This window comes from Larimichthys crocea, unplaced genomic scaffold (assembly GCF_000972845.2).
Source record: "Larimichthys crocea isolate SSNF unplaced genomic scaffold, L_crocea_2.0 scaffold269, whole genome shotgun sequence".
Classification (NCBI taxonomy): domain Eukaryota; kingdom Metazoa; phylum Chordata; class Actinopteri; family Sciaenidae; genus Larimichthys; species Larimichthys crocea.
In genome coordinates this window covers 1,273,904-1,296,704 of record NW_020853550.1, presented here as the reverse complement: position 1 = coordinate 1,296,704, position 22,801 = coordinate 1,273,904, and the positions used below count along the sequence as shown (strand labels likewise).

General features: G+C 41.8%; 1 protein-coding gene across 3 annotated transcripts in view; it reads right to left on the bottom strand.

Moving 5' to 3' along the window:
• Positions 1 to 22,206, bottom strand: part of LOC113744885 (IQ motif and SEC7 domain-containing protein 2) — a 49,997-nt gene extending 27,791 nt beyond the window's left edge. Inside the window, exons 1-2 of one of the 3 annotated variants that reach the window (XM_027275973.1) lie at positions 21,892 to 22,206; positions 8,143 to 8,858 (exon numbers count right to left, since the gene is read on the bottom strand). In XM_027275973.1, coding sequence (XP_027131774.1) covers positions 8,846 to 8,858; positions 21,892 to 22,172 — 294 coding nt within the window. In that variant the 5' untranslated portion in view covers positions 22,173 to 22,206 and the 3' untranslated portion in view covers positions 8,143 to 8,845. Of the gene's footprint in view, positions 1 to 8,142; positions 8,859 to 13,341; positions 13,563 to 21,891 lie in introns of those variants that run through there. The other 2 variants (XM_027275972.1, XM_027275971.1) reach the window with 2 other exon arrangements.
• Positions 22,207 to 22,801: the final 595 nt, after the last annotated feature.

The window sequence follows — 22,801 nt, the reverse complement described above, 5'->3', positions numbered from 1 at the left end:
CTGGAGTTAGCCAGCCGAGGTGGGAACCTGAGATAAGTTGAAACAAAAGGGAATCCAGCGTGTAGGTAAGTATTTACTCGGGTTGCAACGGTATGAGATTTTCAAGGTACAATAACAGCCTCAAAAAATATCTCTCTTTCACAGTATACCAGTATACGATATTTCACAATTATTGTTGTTACCATCATTCTTATCAGTTACAATAACCATTAAAAAAATGAACTTCTTACAAAATGTTATGTCCTATCTTACTGCAGTGATGTTTTGGATGTGTGGAACACTAAACAGCATTGTGTACCTTACCTATCTTAAAATAACTTCACAACCATTTCTGCTGCTACACTGACCTGTAGTCAGGTGAATGTTGCTTCTGTCATTTCAATTCTGCCCCCCATACTCCTGTTTTCACAACCTCATACAAGGAATGTGTAAATAAGTTATAACTGCTAGTTATTTCAGGCCTTGCTGCCTGGACTAAAGCCTTATTCACACCGGGGACATAAGCACCGCGGTCACTGGAGCTGATCGCTGCCAGTCTAATCAATGAAACCATTCCCACCGGGTGCACCGCGGAACGTCCCAGCAGCGACTGTCCGTGCTGCAGCGCTATCATTCCGTAGAACTTCTATTTTTGACGCCAGCCGTTGCTAAACCGCGTGAATCTCAACAGAGCAGATTGCACCAGACAGGAAATGCGACACAGAATCAACGTAAAACACTTCCGCCCCCTTTCAAAATAAAATACAATACGCAGTTCATGTAGCCTATCACCACTTCACATCAACATTACATCATGACCGGTGGCACCAGGTCAGAAGTCAATCGATCAAAGGGTCAACATGAACGACGAGAGATTGTTGTTGAAGTGGAACAACACACAATCATTTATGACACAACAGATCCTTTTTATCTCTTATCTCTTCCACGTTGGAGGAGCAAAGTAAGCTGTTTGTTGTCGTGTCCTTTATACACAGTTTATCGCGGCGTCTCGTGTACGTTCAGGATTCTCGCGTGAATACGGCTGGCTCGCTACGCTGACATCACGCACCCGGTGTGAGTTGACGCCGGTGTGAGTTGACGCTGGTGTGAGTTGACGCCGGGCAGAGGACAGAGCAAAACCGTGGCGCAGCCGTTCAGCGGTGCTTATGTCCCCTGTGTGAGTCCCCAGTAAGTGTTTTACACCACTAGCAAAGGAGCTCTGAACTGCTGGGAGGAGGTTTTCAGGCCTGGGGTGAAGGTGTTACCAGGTGTAACCAGGCTTAGCAGCCTCTGCAGAAATGGCAGAGGCTAAGAGACTGAAGAGGCTAAGAAGAAAAAAGGAGATTTTTTGTTGTTGGTGAGAGCTTGGTGAAATAAAAGACAAACGCCGAGCTGGGCTCCCAAACGTAGGATCCGTATACCCGACTTTATGTAACTCATGTAGCTGATAGCAGATACAATTTTATTTTATGAAGAAATTGACAATGAAAATGTATTCACAGTCATGGCTGACACCTGATATCTCATGACCAACAAGGAGTGTGTAATGAGAACCCAACTAAAACTTAATAATTTAATGTGGACCACCAGAAGCCCCATGGGGCTACCTTAGGTATCTGTCCAGTTAGTGAGTCTTTTAGTCCCAATGAGAGAGTGAAATGCCACAAACTATTCAACAACTCAAGATTTACAATAATAGAGAGAATCAAAGAGGACTCTGGACAAGAAACTCAATAAACACCAACACAGAGTGCGGACAAAAGATCAAAACCACTCATAGCATTGACTTAACTTCAATGATAGGATGAAATACGGAATTTACAGTGAGCTATTCATATGTTCTAATAATCACTCACAGGACATGGAAATTAAAAATTCATTGGATCTTTCTGATGTGTATCTACAAATGACACAGGGGAAAATACATCCATGGTGTACAGATTGTTAGAAAGTAAAGTGCACCCATTACAGGTACAGGTATTAACCACAGCTTTTCATCACTGAGATTTAATTGGGAGCGAGACAGCCAAACAGCAAAGAGGGGATGAGTCACAGTGATCTGGCAGCCAGTGAAAAAACCAATAGGGTTCATCTGTCACAGAAAACTGCGAGGAGCTTGTCGCCAATACATGGCATTCATTATCCTCAGAACACATTCAAGATCTCTTCACCTACAAAGAAGCTGGAAAAGAAATCTGGGCTCTTGACACTCTGGGAGGTATGGGTGCAGCTGGCAAAGACAGGACGGCGGAAGCAGCAAATAGGTGAAATCTAAACTGCAGATGTTTGCTATGATAAAGCCTTCATCCCTGACTGCTTCACAAGATGCCAATTAGAATTCTTTAGAGGGAAAACAGGCATTATGCAGACAGTTGCTATTCATCATTCGACTGAAGAATTTTAGGGAAGAGCTATAAATGCCTCCCCATGTGACCAGACTCTGTTAAAAAAAATAGATACTGCTTGATCCATTTCAGATAATTCTAAGGTGAGACTCGTTAAGAGGCAGCTTGGACAGTCTTGAGAGAGAAAAAGACAATCAAGGGATCTTAAATCAATAAGTGAGTCCTTGGACTTGCGGAGAGTGTTTGAAATGGTCGGCTGCCTGCCTGCATGTTTCAGTGGTATGGATGGCTATTACCTTCATGCAGGGCAAGAGCAGGTCAGTTTTCTACCTAATTAGTCTGCAGAGAAGCTTTTCCTATCACATGCTGCATCTTGAGCCTAACAATGACTCATAATGTAATGCCACACATCCAGGAAGACAAATATAATTCCTGGATACGCACACATTTGGAGGACATAGTTATACCATAACAGGGCAGTAATGGACGAGGCAAATGCATTATTTAATTTGATCGTGTGGGTTTGAGGTTCACCCTAATTTGAATAAGCATCTACATATCATTGCCCAACCACTTTACATCTGATTATCTGATAAAACATCAGTAAAAAATACACAGGCATAGATTTAGACCAACTTCTGCTAAACTCCCCCACTTCTAACATAAGTATACTAAGTTTATAATACTAATACTAAGTTTTAATTGAGTATGTCCTCAAACTTCCTGAAGCTGCTTCACAGTAGCAGCTGTGATCACTATCAATTAAAGGAATTTACTGCCAACTAGTTGAAGAAGTGTTGAGTCCAAAGTGTGACTGTACAACGACCACAAGGAGCAATTCCAGAGTGATGGCACATTGAATTTGGTCATTTCCCAAGAATCCAGTCACTTTAAAGCAAATGGATGGGACCATACAAAAAACAAAAAGAGGACAGTCACCTCATTCACCCAGTCCAACTTTTTTTCCCTTGGTGGCCTTTTTACTCTGACAATCTCTCATCTGCATTAAATCTAAAGACTGGACATTGAGAACATTATAAACATAAATAAAATAAAGAAAGAAAAAAGGAATACTGCCTCATCATTGTTTTTCTACAGAAACTGTGTGTACAAAAGTGTGAAAAAAACCCAGTCCACGTAGCAAAATTTTATTGGTTTACTGTGCAAGAAGTTCAATTTCTGTTGCACCCACAGCACTGACATCAGTCATGACCATAATGCATCTGTGGGGAGTTGATGGGGTTCCTGATCAATACCACTGATGCAACAATTAACCCCCACTAACTAGTCAATGAGTGTCGGGCAGCAGATTTCTGAGACATTTCAGCCACAAAAGCCAAAAATTAGAGAATTTTATTGTTGAAATTATTGATCATACATCAAATCAAATCAAGTCTAATTTTATTTGTAAAGCCCAAATTCACAAAAACACATTTTGCCTCTGAGGGCTTTACAATCTGTACAGGGAGTGACACCCTCTGTCCTTAGACCCTCGGTTCGAGTGACACAAAAAAACCTTTAACAGGGAAAAAAGGTGGAAGAAACCTCAGGAAGAGCCACAGAGGAGGGATCCCTCTCCCAGGACGGACAGACATGCAATAGACGTCACGTGTACAGAACAAATCAACACAAACATACTGTACAATTACAATGAATGATAAAATGACATGCATGCAGAGGTCATGCATCCCCCTTCAAATATTCTAAACCATTTCAGCCACATTAAAGTGTCTTTGTAACAGACACTGGAACACACTGGCAGGAGGGCGGGTCATGCAAACACCTCTGACAGACCAAGTAAGAAGGCAGTGGAGCTGGGATCTCATCCTCTTCACCCTGCAGACATGTCTGTTGGACCAGCAGTCAGAGACCCAGAGGGGTTTTTGTTTACTGACCCACTGCGGGCCTGGCAGGCAGGGGATGGGTCGGCAGCTTGCAGAGCCCTTCTGCAGCATCACAGAACTGAGACCAACTGCACCCGAGGACATCTCCAATACACTTGCAACAAGGTTACAATCAAAACTGCCTTGTGGGAAAGATAGATATGACAGCAAGCTACACACACAGGCACACACAATCTAATCTATCCATTTTAAAATGTATGTGCAAAGTGAATGTACTGTACACATTTCTACTACTATGCAAAGGAACCCAATCATTATTATATGTTTTTCTTCATCAAGAATTAAATATCGATGATATACCGATAGTCTTGTAACTCAGGATTATCTCCTCATTGATTACTGATTAATCATGTGGTCTACTAAATGTAAATAGTGACAATCTGTGTGTTCAATTGCTTGTTTTGTCAGAAACAATTCCAGATCCTCAAAACTTTGGAAAACTTACAGAAATAAGTACAGATGAATAGAGTACTTAAACAAGATAGAGATATATAAGTAGAAGTAAAAAATAGAAACTATAAAAGGGCATAGCACCAGCAACTCTAGTATATGTAGCATAAGTCCACATCATCTAAGTATGGCTTTTATGTTCAACAGATGATTTAAATGATTAAACGTTATAGTCAATCGACCTGATGAACATTACTTATGTTTTCAGCACTAAAATAATCTGAATTCCAAAATTACTCAATTCAATTTTCTCGATATATTTGGCAAACTGCTACGTGTCACAGAACATTCCAAACATCACTGCATTTTCATCTAACTAGAGGTAATGAACCGCCTTGTTACTGCAGTCTGGTATTTCACTTGTTGGATTTCACTGAAAAATTGGGTGCACAAAGTAGTTTTTAACAGCAGTGCACCCGAGGTCACTGTATGCAATTTTGTGACCACAAGTGTGGCTGTAAAGAAAATGGCTCAGCCACCAAACAGAGGTCTTGATTTAGCAGTTAGTCTTGGCTCTTACTCTCACCTATGGACATGACCTTTGGATGACTGGGTTACAAGTGCAACAGTCTGGGTGGAGCTCATGTTGAGCAGTGTTTCATTACCTGCACACCCTCCCTCTGGAGGGTCTCTCTCTCAACTGGTAGATGTCGGAGATGATGGGGAAATGTCAGCCCTGACCTCGATGGATTAAAAAAGGATTGATGGTTTGATGGAGGTTAGGACACTGTGAATCAGCATTAATCTAATAATGATCATTTTAGTGAATACAGCTGGTTTAGGTCACTCTATTGGCGGTGCTCCAGAGATTGCAGCCAGTTCTATCACTTTGATCACTTCAGAGTCAAATATCTAAACAACTATTGAATGTATTGGATTGATGAATTGAATTGCTGTTCTCCAGAGGACGGATCCAGAGGACGGATCCTGTGATTTTTTTAACCAGAAGGTCACAGTTTTTACTTATCCACTGTAATATCTTGACATCTATTACACTGATGGCCACAAAATCTGGTCCAGGCATTCATGGTCTCCTCTGGATTAATTCAAATAAGTTCAATGATCCCCTGAATTTTCTACTAGTGCCAACATGGGGTCAAACTTTCAATTTAGACCAAAAACCTGTAAAACTAATGACAGTGCCATCAGCCCCAGTTGTATTCTAAGTGCCAATTAGCAAATGTTACTGCTGAACATCAGCAGCATGTAGGCTAAACCTCATCATTGTGAGCCTGTTAGCATGCTGACGTTAGCATTTCGCTCAAAGCACGTCTGTACAGCCTCACAGCACTTCTCTGCATGCAGACTCTTTGTGTTGATATCTAAACAAAGTTGTGTATTGCTACAAAATGTTCAATACCAGTGCCGTAATGAATGAAAAATCATCAGCAGGCTTTTAAATGTTCTAACAACTGTCCAAAAAATCACTAACTTCTCAAATAAAAGGTGAGTAATGAAGCAAAGCCTGCTGCTACTCAGAGAGTTCACTTGAGTCTGCTTCTACACTCACATGACACCAACATCCACCTGCAGGCCTCTAGTCTAGCAGGGGTGTGTTATAGTGGTTATTGTCACTCCCCACTCCCTGCTGTGCTGAATATGGTGCTTCTTTCTCAGGAGTGACGAGTCTCAACCCCAAATATCAACACTGTGCATAGTCTACATTCATATAATATTCCAATTGAATTTAAATAATGTCCAAATCTCAAACTATAGCTGGGGGTGTGAAAAACACAAAAAAGCTTTAAAATGGCAAAATAGTAGAGGTTAGCAGATTGGTAACTAAAGCCACTATGTTTGGTTCTAATAATGTTGTGTGCATGCTTCACGCAATAAAAAAAACAATTGTCTGTGAAATCTGTGATTTAATATGCATGGGATTGAGTAACAGAGAACAATAAAATAAATTAAATATTGGTACAAGTTTTAGTAATTCTGGCACTGAAAGATTCAACTTCAGATTAAATCAGATTAAAACAAGATTTTGTAATGTTGACCAACCTTACAAAGTAGAGCTATAATCACTGAGTGAAGTGTTGTTGACATAACTGTGTTGTATAATAATTCTTCTGCATTTAGCCTGACAACACGAACATGAGGAAGGTGTTTGCTTTAACAGCTTCAACAGCATCTTCTTACCAAAAATACAGAGACAAGAAATCTGACTTCAAATATGAATTTATGACTGAAATCAGCCAATGTCTGATTAAAAATGAGTAAGCAGCCATAACATGCTGAGCAGGCATTTGACCTTTGAGTATTGACAGTTCGGTAGCACACAGAGGATCAATATGCAGCCCTATATCTGAACTTAAATGAGCTGGTGTCATTTCAGCCACACTTTACCAAATACTCGGATAACCTAAGAAAACCCACAGGAGCCCTCTCTCTATATAAGCTGAGTGGAAAATCTTTGCCTCTAGAGCAGCTCTAGTTTTCAGTGTGCTGGATGATGTGAAATGAAATGGAACTCATCTCTCTGTGCTGTCAATACATCCATAATGGCTTTGTGGCCTCCAGGATGGTTTTGGCCCAATGCACAAACTATGGATATCACAAATATTTGAAACATTTCAGCTACGGACAACATTTGCAAAGCTTTCAATTTTTCATAAGCAGGTAATGGGTTACTTAGAAACCAATATATGGCAAGGCCACCAAGTCAAAAATTCACTTTGAAAGGATAAAAGGCATGTGAATATTTGTAGGATTTTTTTCATTCCTCCGTCAAATCCTGCCATGTGGCTTCACAAGATAACAGCTCTCCTGGGTTTGTTGGGTTTCATGAAGATTACTTAAGTTATGCTTGATCACAACAGTGAACCAACAAACTTAAAAGATCCCTCCAGCGTACAGCTGAGATACAAATTAGTCTTAATCAGAATAAGCTGAAATAGAAAGAGTCTCACAACAAAAACCATTTCAAATGCGATTATGAGACAGCTGTCTGTGCCTTTACCCATCCACACAGACTGACAGACAGATGTTTAATATCACACAAAAGATCTGCCTGCGGTAGGACTCAAATCTGAACAGTGTTTGACAAAAGGCAAATGATGTTTTCACCAAACCTCCAAAAACACACTGATGAAAAATGTCAAGATGACATCTTAGAGAGAAATTTAACAAATCATCTGTGAGTAGATCTGCAGGTATTCTTCGGTCTTCACGGAGCTCATTTGCACTCACACCTGACCTTTACATATTCTGAGTCATGGGATAGATAAATACCTGATCACCAGCTGCAAAAAGCACATTTTACATGAGTCAGACAGGAAGATTTTTTTCTCTCACAGTCTTTAACTTGTCTCTTGCTCTGCTGACTGGATGCAACCTGTCTAATTTCAGGTCTAAATTAGGTCAAATAGTGTTACTCTAGTTCAGTAGGCAATAACACACAGGATTCATCAGGATTGGCAGCACAATGAACTCTTTATTTTCTTTGTAGACAACAAGAGCCCGAGTTCCCCATGGATGAACTGAATTTGCTGACTCTGGCTTTCTCTTATATACCTTTATGCAAATTTCATATGTCCAACCTATTTTCATCAAACTTTCTTTATGACATAATGGTGTAATTTTCCACTCAGGTGGACTCTCAGAGCTGCTCCATGTTTTGGGTTTTCCATTCTTAATGGTGTCTTGTCTCACACCTACTGATCTTGGTCTATTGGGGCCAAGATGTTTTCTTTTGTTTCATTCTTCACTGGATGACACAATCAGATTTGGTTTTGTAATTATACTATTTTTTAAAAACCATCTATTAACTTTTCTTACACCATTATGTCACAGATCTTCCTGCATTTTTTAAGGTTTAATACATTTTACACCATTACAAATCATCACACATGGTTCACATCAAACCATACTAAAAAATCAAGTGCTCATTACTTCATTAATCTTGTGTGTTCACATATCAAATACTAAAAACTCAAGTGCTTATTTCATCATTAAACTTGTGTGTTCATATAAGCCAACTCTACTTCAGTCTTTGTGCTCTCTATCTGATTTACAGCATTCTGTGAGGTTATACGTATGTGCATTCCAGTTTTCAAAGGATTATATCTCATCTTGGTTATACGTCACCTTAAACAGGGTTCTACTTCCAGTGATTTACTAGTGTTTCAGTACATGCATAGTATTCCAGTCTTCATGTTTGTTATATACTCAAACCACAGCTCTAAGAAAACAGAAAAGAAAAGAGAAAAATAGTTTGAAACAATTTGGCACCCAGTCAATTAAGCAGAAGTCATGAAGTCATGAAATTTTATACATCAAAGATTAGGTTCCTCTGCTCTGGTCGAAATTGTGGGGCAATGGCACAAATTATTAGAAACATTAATGCAGAGTCTCTTAATGCAGAGACTTTTGTTATTTTCTGGTGGGTGCTGGTGGAGGTTTTGCATCTGTTCCGAGTACTTTAATATCTTATATTTACCCAAATATTTGACTGTTTAAATGTGCCTCTGACGCACTGAAATATCAGCTGTTTTTTTGTTTTCACATGCATAACATTTTAAAAGTTTTAATTATTAATATGATACATGAAACTGGAGAATGTGACAGTGGTGCAATCACAGGGAAGTCGTCTCACACTTACTAAGTTGCTTACAGAATTAACTTAAGTCACTTCTGGTACGACCTGCTGCCTGCATGTTTGTCATTTAAATCAGTTACAGTGACGGTTAGCATCCGCTGAACATGTGAAGCTGCTGCTCTTTGCATTTGTGCACGAACACGTGCACATTCACACACTCTCATTTCATTTGCATAACGCAGTGACACGCTGCAAGTGCTGTAGAGCCCGGCTGGTCGTGGAAAAGGGGAGCAGTGCTGCAACACTGGCAGGCTGTGAAATTAATAATCAAATACACTTGAAAGGAAATGCCATGTTGACCTAAATATGTTTTCTATGAACATTAATTAATATACCTAGGAAGTCACAAAAATGTTAATACATCAGTAAAATGTTCACTGACAGATGGTAATATTGCAATACATTACTCACTCAGAGGGACTACAGTGTTGTTAACATTCAACCTAAATGACAATATTTCCAAAGAGCTTAAGTTGCTTAAACCTAAAACCAGTCTGGACGGGTGACACCGGGACTCCAGCTCCCAGTGTTAAATGCTGAATTGATCAGCACTTAATTAGTTTATTTTATGATAACAATCATTAGGATCAGCTCCGGACTTTTATGTCTATTAGTTGGTCCAACTATCATTCATATTGTATTTTAATTCTTATCAACACATCTATAACATCTAAGCTATACTGTCATGGAGCTAACTTTCTCCATTTCCAATATACAATTTTGAGCGTGAACATGTGATGAATGATTGTTCACTTGTGTTCAGTCTTTCTGCTCACACAGGGTTTCTGCAGGCAGACTTTAACCCCCTGACCTGCCTGAGCCTTTAAGTAGTGTACTTACCCTTTAAAATGTCTTGGAGAGTCATATTTTCTGCTGTGATGTCAGCCACTTCCAAAGAAGGGAATGTTTACTTGTGCATCACCTTCACTAGCAGGTCTATTTTTTGATTATGCCTCTTGAGGGGGTGACTGTGATTTCTGTCAATGTGCAATTGAGAAGCATTTAGCTGCAGATGAGGAGAGACTGATGCCACCTGGGTCAAATTCCAGAGACCCACGCTGATTGGCCACAGACGGCATGTGACAGGGAACAAAAGGTTTTGTCAGACAGCAAAGCTGTTGGTGGTTGTTTTTCACTCGCCGGGAAAATAGAGGAGGGCAGTGTTTTGTGCACTGTGAATGTTTTTTTCCCTGCTAATTATTTGCAGAGGACCCTGAGTGGTAACCCTGATGAAACTGTTTTTGTTTGAAAAAACTGGATCTGAAAATCACCGCCTGCATGCTGGTGCTGCCTTCCCACACACACACACACACTCCCAACCATCATGTGCAACAAACATACATTGTGTGTGTGTGTGTATTCAGAGTCTGATGTATCTTCATCCTCCGTGCTATCGAGCTCCACTGTTGTCCAAAAACAATTAAAAGCACATCAGCTGGCCACCCTGTTGCCCTGGGTGACATGTTCCTTCATCACCATGAACACACACACACACACACACACACACACACACACACACACACACACACACACACACCATCACGCTCTCCCAAATACTTACTAAGGCACCAAATGTGTAACTTTGGAAGAAATTAGGAGCGCTTGATTTGATGCAAAAGTTCTACCCTACCTTTGCAAAAGTGTCATAATTAATGTCTAAGTGTGTGTGTGTGTGTGTGTGTGTGTGTGTGTGTGTGATGCGATTAATCTTGAAGCGCTACAATCATGGCGGGCCTCTGGCAGAGCAACAGCTCAGGTGTGGCAGTGCTGTGAGACAGAGAGTCGACAGGCAGGAGAGAAAAGTGCCAAGTGATGATCATAAAACAGCTTGTTTAGAAGAAAAGTTGCTACTGTGCAAAGATAACAGCTGCACTGACTCCATTTAGTCAAAGTTCAATACAGTGGAAAACAAAAAGAGCTCATGTCTCTCGTGGGAGAAGTGAGGAGAGAAAAGAAGAAGAAGAAGAAGAAGAAGAAGAAGAAGAAGAAGAAGAGGGGAAAAATCTGGCTGGTAAAGCCTCAGCATGCATTCATCATTCTGCAGAACTGACACGTTTGTTGTCCGCAAAATATCCCCTGCAGCAGTTTTCATATTAATGACAGCGGATGATCCAGAGGGAAGTGAATCCCTGCTGGCACTTCCATTCCTCCCTCAGGCATAACTGTGAACCTTAGCATAACCATACATATACATTGGCCCACAACCGCCGCCCCGATAACTGACATGCCGTTGGATGAAAATGCAATTCCACGTCGTTCCACAATGAGCCTTTAGGTCCACTATGATATAATAGATCAGCGTCGCTCAGGCCAGTCTAACAGATAGGTCCTGCAGCTGGCAGAGAAATGGCTTCAGCTGAGTGATAGATGGCCTCCATTTACACACCTGATAAAATCCTAAAGAAAAATGTTATCATGTGCCCTGAAATGGACAGTGCCGGGGGGAGCATAGTTTGATGTCATCCATCTGTGTGAATACCGATGCTGTTCTACACAAGGTGCGCTCACAGCAAGCAATAAAGAAGTAAATAATTAAACAATGCTACTTAATAGATTATGGAGGCAAGAAAAGTGCAACTTTTCAGACTTCTAAATATAAATAAATTAAAAGTGGGGATTTGCCACCAGCACCAATATAAGCCAAATATATGCTAAATATGAGGTGGTGAAGCAGTGTTAAAAATCCAGTACTGAACAAAGTGCACTTTAATGACATAACTAATGTGCCATGTGCACGGCCGTTCCAGTCATTGTTTTAAACCCCACTGGAACCGCTGCAGTTTCAGAAGCGTCCCAGAAGCAACTCTCTGCTCTGCCCATCCAAGAATATGCGGCTGGCCGCCGTCATGTTGGCTGTACTGCAGCTTCTGATTGAGGCAGCTGAAGAGTGACAGGAATGTGGGGAGACAGAGATGGGGAATGACATGCGGGAAAGGGCTGCAGGTCAGATTTGAACACTGGGCCGCTGCAGCAAGGGTTGAGCCTTCGTTCATGGGGTGGCTGCTCTACCAACTGAGCTAAACAACGCCCATTCCGAATGGCTTTTGACTGCTTTGACTGCCCCCTCAGTCCTCCTAACTGACATCCACTGAACCATTTGGTCTCAATTTGAACTGAAGCATCTGCAGATTAATTCCACACCTGATATGCAATAATCCTGCACAGTGCAACATGAATAAATCCCTGTTTTTTGTTAACTTCACTGCCATCCTGCCTGCTACATGTTGGGGCTCTGTGTCTGCATGGTTGCGATATTACAGAAATTAAGACCTGCTAGGAAACAAATGCAATGTGCTTCAGCAATTGTTTTTCATGATTGGCTACTTGAAATAATTTTTCCTGATCAATCTGTAGATGATCAAGCTGGCTATTCCTAATGCCAGTACTGGATATATACACATCATCAGTATGTAAAAAGCTCTCACTTTAACCTTGTTCCCTAAAAAAAAAAAAATGCAACTTCAGTGCTTACTGTGGGTGTTTATGGCTGCAGCTGGCTGCATGAAGCTTCATTGTTTTCATCAGTGTGAGGCTAGTGGCCACAGGGGAATGGCTATGATCCCCATCTGAGTGTTTTGTACCATTATTTTGATGATATTTTATCTAAACAGAACCACGAGTTGTTATTTCCCATTCTCAAGCCAGCATTGCCTCCTCTTCCTTACAGACACTGGCCCTGAAGCAAGAACACTTTCATGTTCTTACCTAATCCTCTCTTTAGGGGTGCCCTGATCAAGCTTTTCTGGTCCTGGTTTAAGCTCCTTAGTAATGACTTTCTGCCAATACTAAGTCCAATGTGATACTGATGTTTACTTAAGTTAAAGATTAAATATGCTTCTGACACACTGAAATAAAAGCTGTAACCTGCTGTACCTCATATTTATGAGCTACCTGATCCAAATACTGAAGGTCCTGATTCAAAAGTATTAAACTTAATAAACAGAAATGACTGATGTGATTAAAAAGTTTAATCAGTGAATATAACTCCTGAAATGACCACAATCAGCCAAAGAGGAGATGTCTCACTCCGTCTCACAGAAACACTTGTCCACTCATGGTTGTACAGTATTGTAACTTATACTCATAGTACAGACGCTGACTGCAGACTTTAATTTTAACCAAACAACAGCCTGACTTTATTAATCATGTCTGTTATTAATCATGTATGTTGCATTACCTTAGACTTCATGTTTTAATCCCTCTTTCTGCTCCTATGCTCACGCTGTTCAGTTTGCTTGACCGGTCACAACACAAGCACTCACACTGCTCACGTGCCCATGAATGTTGCTGAAAAAGTGAAAGGCAGCATCACTTTGAGTGAAAGAAACACTTAGTGGATTCATGATTTAATTATAATTAGCTACGTTCTCATTTTTCAAATTTTCTCACGTTTCTCACAGCTTCACTTTTTTTTCTCTCGTGTTGTCAGTAAACTGGATATCTCCGGGTTTTGAACTCCACTTTTGGGAAATGATGGGTATGTTTTACAATTTTTGACAGATTACCAACACAATGCTTAACTGACAACATGACAGTAATCATGAGCAGCATGCAGGTTTATTGTGTGCAACTTTAAACAGAAAACAAGAAAAGGAATGTGGACGTGCAGATGGTTAGGGACGTGTATCAGCCAGGACTGAAGTTAACCATGTCATATACTGCTCACACAATGTTATAACAAGCTCGCTACACTTTGTAACAAATCTCTGATAAACAGCTGTGCAGGAAATCTGCTGACTGGAGTACAAAGTAACAGTTTTGGGTTGCTAAGTCGCTGTCAAAGACGGCAACACACCAGAGGAAGACAACCGAGAGCTAATGCGAACTGTAAGACTTTAATGCACTTAACGCATTCAGAATTTTTGCTGATCCACACCACAGATACGATGAGAAATGTTGGCTGTAAATAAAACTGTGTGTTGATGATGAAAACTGCAGGTACCTTTAAACTCATGCCTCATAGATCAAGCATTTCTTGGAAAGAGTTCAAAAAACAGAAATTCTAATTTGTAGTGTTCTGCTCCAGTAAACAATATTCTACGCTGCGGCCCTGCCACAATAAGCACGACTCAGCACAAAGCCAGTGGCCCACTCTCACAAGGATCTGATATAATATTTCAAGGAAAAAGTCAAAACTTATTTAAATATTAATATGGATTCTGTTCTATGGAAGAACGTGAAAGTTCATACACCTTCATTCATTTATGCACAGGGTAGTTTCACATCATTCACTCTTTCATTCATTTTCCATGGCCGCTTATCCTTTTTAGGGTCGCAGGGGTCTGGAGCCAATCCCAGCTGACAAGGCAAGAGGCAGGGTACATCCTGGACAGGTCACCAGTTCATCACAGGCTTGACACATACATATGTTGCTTGGTGGGCCGTCCATGGATCAGACTCGTCCAGCACATTCCACAGATGCTCGACTGGACTGACGTGTAAGAACAGAGCTTGTGTTCTTCAAACCATTCCTGAACCATTAAAAGTTTAACTTAACTTTGTGGCAGGGAGCATTATCCTGCTGAAAGGCCACTGACACCAGAGAAGACTGCTTCCATGAAAGGGTCTACGTGGTCTGCAACAATGCTTAGATAGGTGGTACGTGTCAAAGTAACATCCACGTGAATGGCAGAACCAAAGGTTTCCCAGCATAACATTGTCCAAAGCATCAGACTGTGTGTTCCACCATTCCATGGTCCAGTTCTCAAGTTCACATGCCCATTGTTGGCACTTTCAGCAGTTGACAGGCATCAGCACCCAGACTGGTCACCATTTTTAATAGGTACTGACCACTGCAGACCAGGAACAACCCACAAGAGCTGCAGTTTGGGAGATGCTCTGACTCAGTCGTCTTGCCACCATAATTTGGCCCTTGTCAAAGTCACTCAAATCCTGATGCTTGACCATTTTTCCTGCTTCTAACACACCAACTTTGAGGACAAAATGTTCACTTGCTGCCTAAATTGTTACCATGGCGCCCCGTGGGTGGCAGCCAATTACAGTAGCTCTAACCACATGTGTTTTTAGTGTTTTTACTATTTTCTGTTGTTTTTTCTACACAGGTTTCATCCGTGTTGTGTGCAAACATGACCTTGGAACTATGGAGATTAGTGATTTGACTTTTTGTCGGACTACTTCATGGTACATCGGGTGACATGATCAAAAAAAGTCACAGCTCTATTGTTTGCGTTCGAGAACAGCTGCTAGAGCTCGGCCGCACTAGCACACTCTTTCTGGAAAGACTGAAGAGGTCTGGTGAAGTGAGGAGAAGAAGACGGGGATGCAGAGCTGTCTGTTATCATAGGGAATGTAAGATCTCTCCAATAAGATGGAAGAGCCAACAGCGCTAACAAGGCCACAAAGGGAGTATGGAGAGTGTAGCATTATAAAGACATGGCTGAATGAACTCACTTTGGACTCGCTGGTAACTCTGATAGCGGACAAGAGAGCAAAGGAGAGCAGTCAAGCCACCAGGGCACCCCTGTTTATGAGTATTTTTCTGATCTATCCTATCTTACCGTAACTTATAATATGCCCCACCTACTGGCCATGATGCCATGATAATGAGATAATCAGTGTGTCATTCACTTCACCTGTCATAATGTTATGGCTGGTGTAGAGACAAAGCACCATTCATGCACACATTCACCAATTAACCTATAAACCTGCATGTCTTTGGAGTACCTGAAGAGAACCCACGACATGGGATGACCATGCAAAGACGCAGAAAGGTACCAGCCCAGCTTTGAACCCATCCCGTATCATATATTAAATATGAATATCAAATATTTTACTATGACACCATTCAAACTTTCTAATATTATTTGAAAAAGTCATGCAACCTTGAGATAGAACAATATACTCTCAAAGAAAACATGGAACAGTCTGCTCATTGTCAAAATAGAAGAAAATGTGTTTTTAATTGGAAATCCTATCAGATTGACATTTAAACCGACAGTGGAGTCATTTTTTTTTTTTTTTGCCTATTAATGTGGAGATTAATTAACTTTTCAATCTCATATCATGCTTTCACACCGTGGGGCAAATTCAAAGCAATGTCACAAGAAAAGTTTGATACGTCTGGGACAAACAGTTCGAGGAGGTGTTCTCCAGCTTCCATTGAATGCAGCCGTGGAGTGTTTGTTGTTGTTTGTGTTCACCTCATGAGAATTTATTTCACTTCACTTTGCATTTGGCAATACATCAATTTCTCATTAGCATCAGCCAGTCCAGATTGTGTGATAAATCTCCAGATTCTACACCTTCTGATGTGCAGTTATTTAGTGACTCTTTTGCAGGTTTAACCACAGGAGATATTAAAAACGGAACAGGCTGTTACACATGGAGAACAAACACTGACAGATCATATAATGTAGCAGATCTCTTTTCACCTCCATCACCCTCACCCATGAATATTTCATTCCAAAATGGATTCTCCTTTTGAAAGTTTATTTATTCCTCTCATCTTCTGTATTCAAATGGCAGCCTGTCAAGACCACCCTGAGGCTTCAGAAATCTACAGTGTTCTCTGTGTGAAATGTATTTCTGCTTTGGCTTTAAATGCATCACAAACAGCACATATTTCACAGCGTGCCCGCAGCAACTGTGGCATATGTGCTTACTCATAAAGTCAAAACTTTGTTATATTCCTGACCAATTTTCATATGTCCTCTGGCAGTGTTCACTCTTTTGACTTCCGATTTGCTGCGAGTTCGGAGCTGCTGACCAGCGAGCGGCTGATTCCCGCAGCGCTGTACACACACACACACACACACACACACTTATGTAAACACACTGAACTGATGAAGCCTCGAGTTCAGGTCTGAAACAAATAGTCAGAGAAGATCAGCTCTTGGCATGTGCTGAGCTTTCGTTCATTCTGTGTGAATGTAATGTGATGGAAAACAAGCAGTTCCTCTTATTCAATACGGCTGTAATGCTCCACAGCAGCTGCTCTATGTGCTCCAGAAAGCCTTTGTTAGTGCTTTGTTATGCACTGTAGGCTATCACAGTGTTCTGGCATACCTCACGTGGACAAATAAAGGCAGACAAAGAAATGGGCATAATGTACACAAACATACTTTTTTTTATAAAGGGGAGTTTGCCGTTCTAGTTTTGGTGATCATCTCCGTGAAACACAACTTACAATGATTTTCATGAGCGAATCATCTGCTATATTTTTATTTCCGATTACTCGATCAGTCAGTTTTTATGTCCTGTGTTGTCAGAACCCAAATGGACTAAATCCGCATGCGAGAAGCTGATCCAGAGGATTTTTGTGTTTTTGGTTGAAACCCTACATTTAGCAAAAGAAACTCCCCAAAGAGCATATTTCAGAATAGTGGAATATTCAGGCCCAGCCTGACAGATTATCCTCTCTATCTACTAGGCTGCTGCCTATTTACAAGGGTGGATTACCTTAAAGCACCAAAAACCTTGCGTTTATTGTGGGACGGCTGGTTTTTGAACATCTGAATCTGGAAACTGTGAGGGACTGCCAAAACGTAAAATCAAGCAGGGCGAGCCATTTTTCACTTTGGCTTACTGCAGTCTTCTTCAAAATATGTTTTTTTTTATGTGTTATATCATGAGACTCCCAAAAACTAATGACGCAAATGTTTTCAGACCAAACAGCCAAAGGAATCTTTTTCTACTCCACTGTTCCAGGCCACAATCTACCGACACACACACACACACACACACACACACACACAGTGTGACCTTGATGAAGCCTGTGTGAGTTGGTGTGAGTTGTGAACTTTAACAGCCAAATAAAGCACAGAGTAAACATAGAATAGCAGCCCACTACAGTGGATTAGCTCATAAAGCAGACTGTGTTGGGAACAATGTGCTCCAACTCTATCGAAACAGGAACGCTTCTCAAAAAAATCGGCTTAAATCTCCGAGCTACCGTCTCTCACTCACTTCACTGATTACCTGGAGTAACAAGGTGACCTGTCTTGCTGCATGGGGATAGACTAACATAATGCATGTATGTGTGTGTGTGTGTGTGTGTGTGTGTTGGACAACCTGGAAGGAACACAGCTCCCCCACTGGCCCTCCAGTCAAGGCTAGGACTGTATGCTGACTGCGGTCAAAAGAAACAGAACAGCTGACGTGGCCCAACTTGTTGACACAGCACAAGGGACAGGACTCCCTCACAGCTGTGTGTGTGTGTGTGTGTGTTAGTGTGTGTACGCAGGAAGTGTTATCTAAAAATGTCCATGCCACATCGGGAGAGTAACAAACACTAATCCGCGTGTTCTCGCCACACAGGTGTTTTAAAAAATAGAGGCCACACAGCGATGGAAAATCCAGAGAGATGAGCTCTTGTCCTCTGCTCCGCGCTGATAACTATTTATAGCCGCCTGCACAAACGATGAGTGCGCAAGTATACGATAATGATGTCATAGGTTAAAAAGGCCTTACAGTACTGCACTCAGCACAAACAAACAGAACCAGGTTGTTGCTGTAGATGCAGCTGTGCTGAACAAAAGAACATCCTGTGAAGGCGGTTATTTTCAGCAGCAGCAGCATAACTGGTGCCGTCTGAACTTGTGCTGGGATCATCAGACTATCTGTTAGGTGGTAGAGCTAATCATTCACCACCACCACCGGAGATGCTGCAATTCCATACTCAGGAAGCCAGCAGAGTTGTACTGCAAATCAGTGAGCAGGATGGTTTTATGGCAACAGTAGATTTGCAGGCTTTTTATATCAATGTGATGAAGTGCACTCCACTGGTTTCACTGTGGAGTTCAGTTTGCTCCCTGTGAAGAGTACTACTTAGTCTGCAGCCATGATGATGTCGTCATGATGTCATCTGGATTATCCTGGCTTTGTCTTGAGACTTTGTTTGAACAGAAAGTCTGGATTGCAAACTAAAAGGTGTGAGGTTTGAAGGAAGGAGTTACCTTGCAAGGCTGCTGGATTTCGTGAGGTCATGAGAGAATCCGTCTTGTAAGCTGTGCACTGTGCTCAAGCTGTGCACTTGGGTCCAAACCACAGTGGTTCAGACCAATCAGCATCCTATGTGGAACTACTGGAAGTTACACCATGAGCTACAGACATGGTTTAACACTAGGTGTTTTTGACAATGGGTGTGAGAAGCAACTGAAAACAACAATGGTGGCTGCTAAAGTGGTTAGTGTGGATGCTGCTAGCATCAGCTATATCAGGACAGAAGAGATTTCTTCAGTGACAGAACAAAAAGGACACTGAAGGATGCACTTGATGAAAAACATGTTTTCACTCCTCTCCTGACTGACTTCAGGAAAAGTTTAACTACATCATACTGTTTGTTTATTCGATAGGTCGAAGTTCTCCGATGATAGACAGATGGTTCATCCAATCACCTGTCAATTGTTGTTTGAATGTGCCGGCCCAGTTTGCAATGTTGTCTGCCCAGATGTTTCTGTGTAATAAACCATCTGGCACGGTCAGGTTAATTTAAGAGGTTAGGAGGTCGTCTAATTAAGATGATGTCCTTTCCTGATGCATTATAGGAAATGTAGGCTCTATTTTGGCCTCTGCTGATCATTCTTTTTTAAATCTGTCAGTACGTAGAAGTGTAGAGGAGGTGGCTGTGGCTCAGGAGGTAGAGTGGGTAGTCCACTAATCAGATGATCGGTGGTTCGATCCCTGGCTTCTCCTCCAGTCTGCATGTCGAAGTGTCTTTGGGCAAGATACTGAAGCCCAAATTGCTCATTGTAAGTAAATAAAAGCATCAGCTAAATGTAAATGTACTAAACCACTGCAGCAGACCTATAAGACGTTTCAATCACGTTCCACAACGTTCCTGCCTCGTCACTTCACAGTTTCCCAGTGAAGTTCCCAGAAGATCTTCTGTATCACAGTTGATTGACAGAAAATTAATTGCCAACAATTTTGACGTTAGATTCATCGCGAAAGCCATTTATAGAAAAATTAAATGCTTTTGTCTGTTTATCATTGAACGCTGCTAGACTGTTCATCGGACAAAATTAGTTAAAAGTTACTTTGGGGCATTTTATAGAAAAAAAACAAACACATAATAATCAACAGATTAATAAAATTGAGATGAAGCCATAATCCAAACCCTAATCCTGGACTGCTTATCTCCATTCATAAACACAACTCACTGAAAGACTGCTGATAATATGAAGGGTACAAACCACATGAACAATCATGTTTTGCAGGAAAAAAAATTTTTTTTCATTACAATCAATACAACCCAATATTAGAGCTTCTTCGCTCACCAACTGGATTGCTGCTTCACAGGTGAGTGCCCAGTGCTGCCATTAGTGGCCATCATCTTTCATTTTTCATTGTTTGTATGGACTTGTGTGTCAGAATAAATGTTTTGTGTTTCCATGCAGCCAGCTTTGTTTTTCATTCTTCTGACCATCCAGTAAGTCTGTATTTTAAAAAGGCTTTCCATAACAAATTCTACGAGCGCATCCGTGACTGAATGTGTCTGTGAGTTCTGGGCGATAACCATGCAGGACCCAGATAAGCGGAATACAGTCCTGGGTCAGGGCTAGACATTGATATTCACTGGGATTAGGGCTGCATGTGTTTAGTCTATAAAATGTCACAAACTGAATACTAAAGAAAAAACACTCATCAAAATTCTCCAGAGCACAAAGCCACACATGTGACCAACAGACCCAAACCCAAAGAGACTCAACTGAGAGTTAGAATGAATGATTTGATTCTGGATCAACCAATAGTGATAGAAAATTGCATCTATCATGAAACATGACATGACAGCCAAGGATGTGTGAGAATCTTTAACAAAAGAAATTAAATCACATGAATCTAAAAAGCTCAAAACGTGAAATGATCAGAATTCAATAAAGCATGTGCACAGGGGAGACATGAGAATGTGTGAAGCTGCTTCTGTGGATCAAACATTACACAACAGCACAGTGTCCATGTGATTTCATGTTAGATGCATTTAAGAAGAGCACCGCCTGCGCGCACACTTCCATTTATTAAACAATTAACCTGAAATGTTTTGGCAACCTTAGTGGAACATTTCTAGAATCAATTCTGATAGTGGCACTGGGCAAGTCTCCAAAGCAACTACGTCGTTTCAAATTAAAAGCCCCATATGGACGTGAGGAAAATCAGTCAAAGTCAGCGCTGTTGGACACATTATCCGCACATCACATCTCCATTCGCTGGCAGCGTGTCCTGATTGATCACTTGGTGGGATTCAACCAACCAGCACGAGCAAAACTTGTTTTCTGACACGCAGCAGCTGATTTCCACAAAGTCACACCCACTGACTTTTACCACGATGCTCTGATCCAGTTTGCGCGCGGCCCGATCTAATATTCACGGTGTTACAGTGCGCCTAACGGGATCCACATTACGCAACACGCGTGGAAAGCGTGCGCAGCTTGTGTACGAGCCTGAAATAATTGCTGACAATGTAGAAATTAAAATAAGAAAAAAAAAAAGCTGATCCGTGACAAAGTGGCGGAAAAGTGTGCGTTTGATTTGGTTTTCCACCAGATAAACACAGCCGCCCACCTACCAGACATCTCTCCAGCAAACAATCCGGTGACACAAAAACAGGATTCTAAACTTTGACAGCGCCCAAACACCCGTGTGGCACACATGAACTTACTTTTCCTGCATGACATTCTCCTTGATGGCTCCCAGGGTGGAGAGGTTGCCCTGCTGGAGTCTGCAGGTGGCCAGGTGCCGCTGGTGCTGATCTTTCAGGCAGGCGTTTTCCTTGCAAAGATCCGTCACCTGGAGCTCCAGCTCATCAATCCGGACCCTCTGTTTCTCCAGCAGCCCCTGCTGGGTCTCGATTATCTTATTCAGCTCCTTTAGATACTCCGCCGCCTTGCTTGGGTTCTCTGTCGGGTTCTCCATCTCGTAAAAGCCCCGTTGCCCGTCCATGAAGGCGATATCCACACAGCCAGAAAAGCAGCCCTCTCTTCCCCTCTTCCCCCCCCCCCCCACCCCCCCTCTCTCTCTCTCACACACACACACACACACGCAAACGCACGCACACACACGCTCAGTAGTAAGACTGAGCGCTGTCAAATCCAGAGATCCTCCTCCGCTCCGACATGGCTACTTTCATATGGACTAAGTTGACCGGGTTCTGGTGCTCTGCTGTACGCTGCCGCCGCCGCCGCGTCCACAAGCTCCGCACCGCAACTAACCTCCTGCCAGCCGCTCCGTTCATGGGAAAAGCGTTTAACTCTTTCAGGGCTGGAGGTTTCTGCGCTCCAGCTGCGCGTTCCGCCTCTCTTGGTTCTGTGTGTAGTGACAGAAAAACAAAAGAGACACCGAGTTTGTTCACGGCGTGCGCACCCACTCAACAGGTAGGCAGAGTTTCTGCTGCGCCAAATCACAGGTGCAACACTGAACATGGACACCAGCGTTCATCCGTGCGTGCTGTCAGCTGTTGTGTTTGTTCATGCAAGAGGTAGTACTACTTCCCTCCCTCCATCCCTCCATCCCTCCACCAGCGTGTCAGCAGCAGGTCGATTTGCCCCAAAGCCTGGAAAGAGTCAAGATGA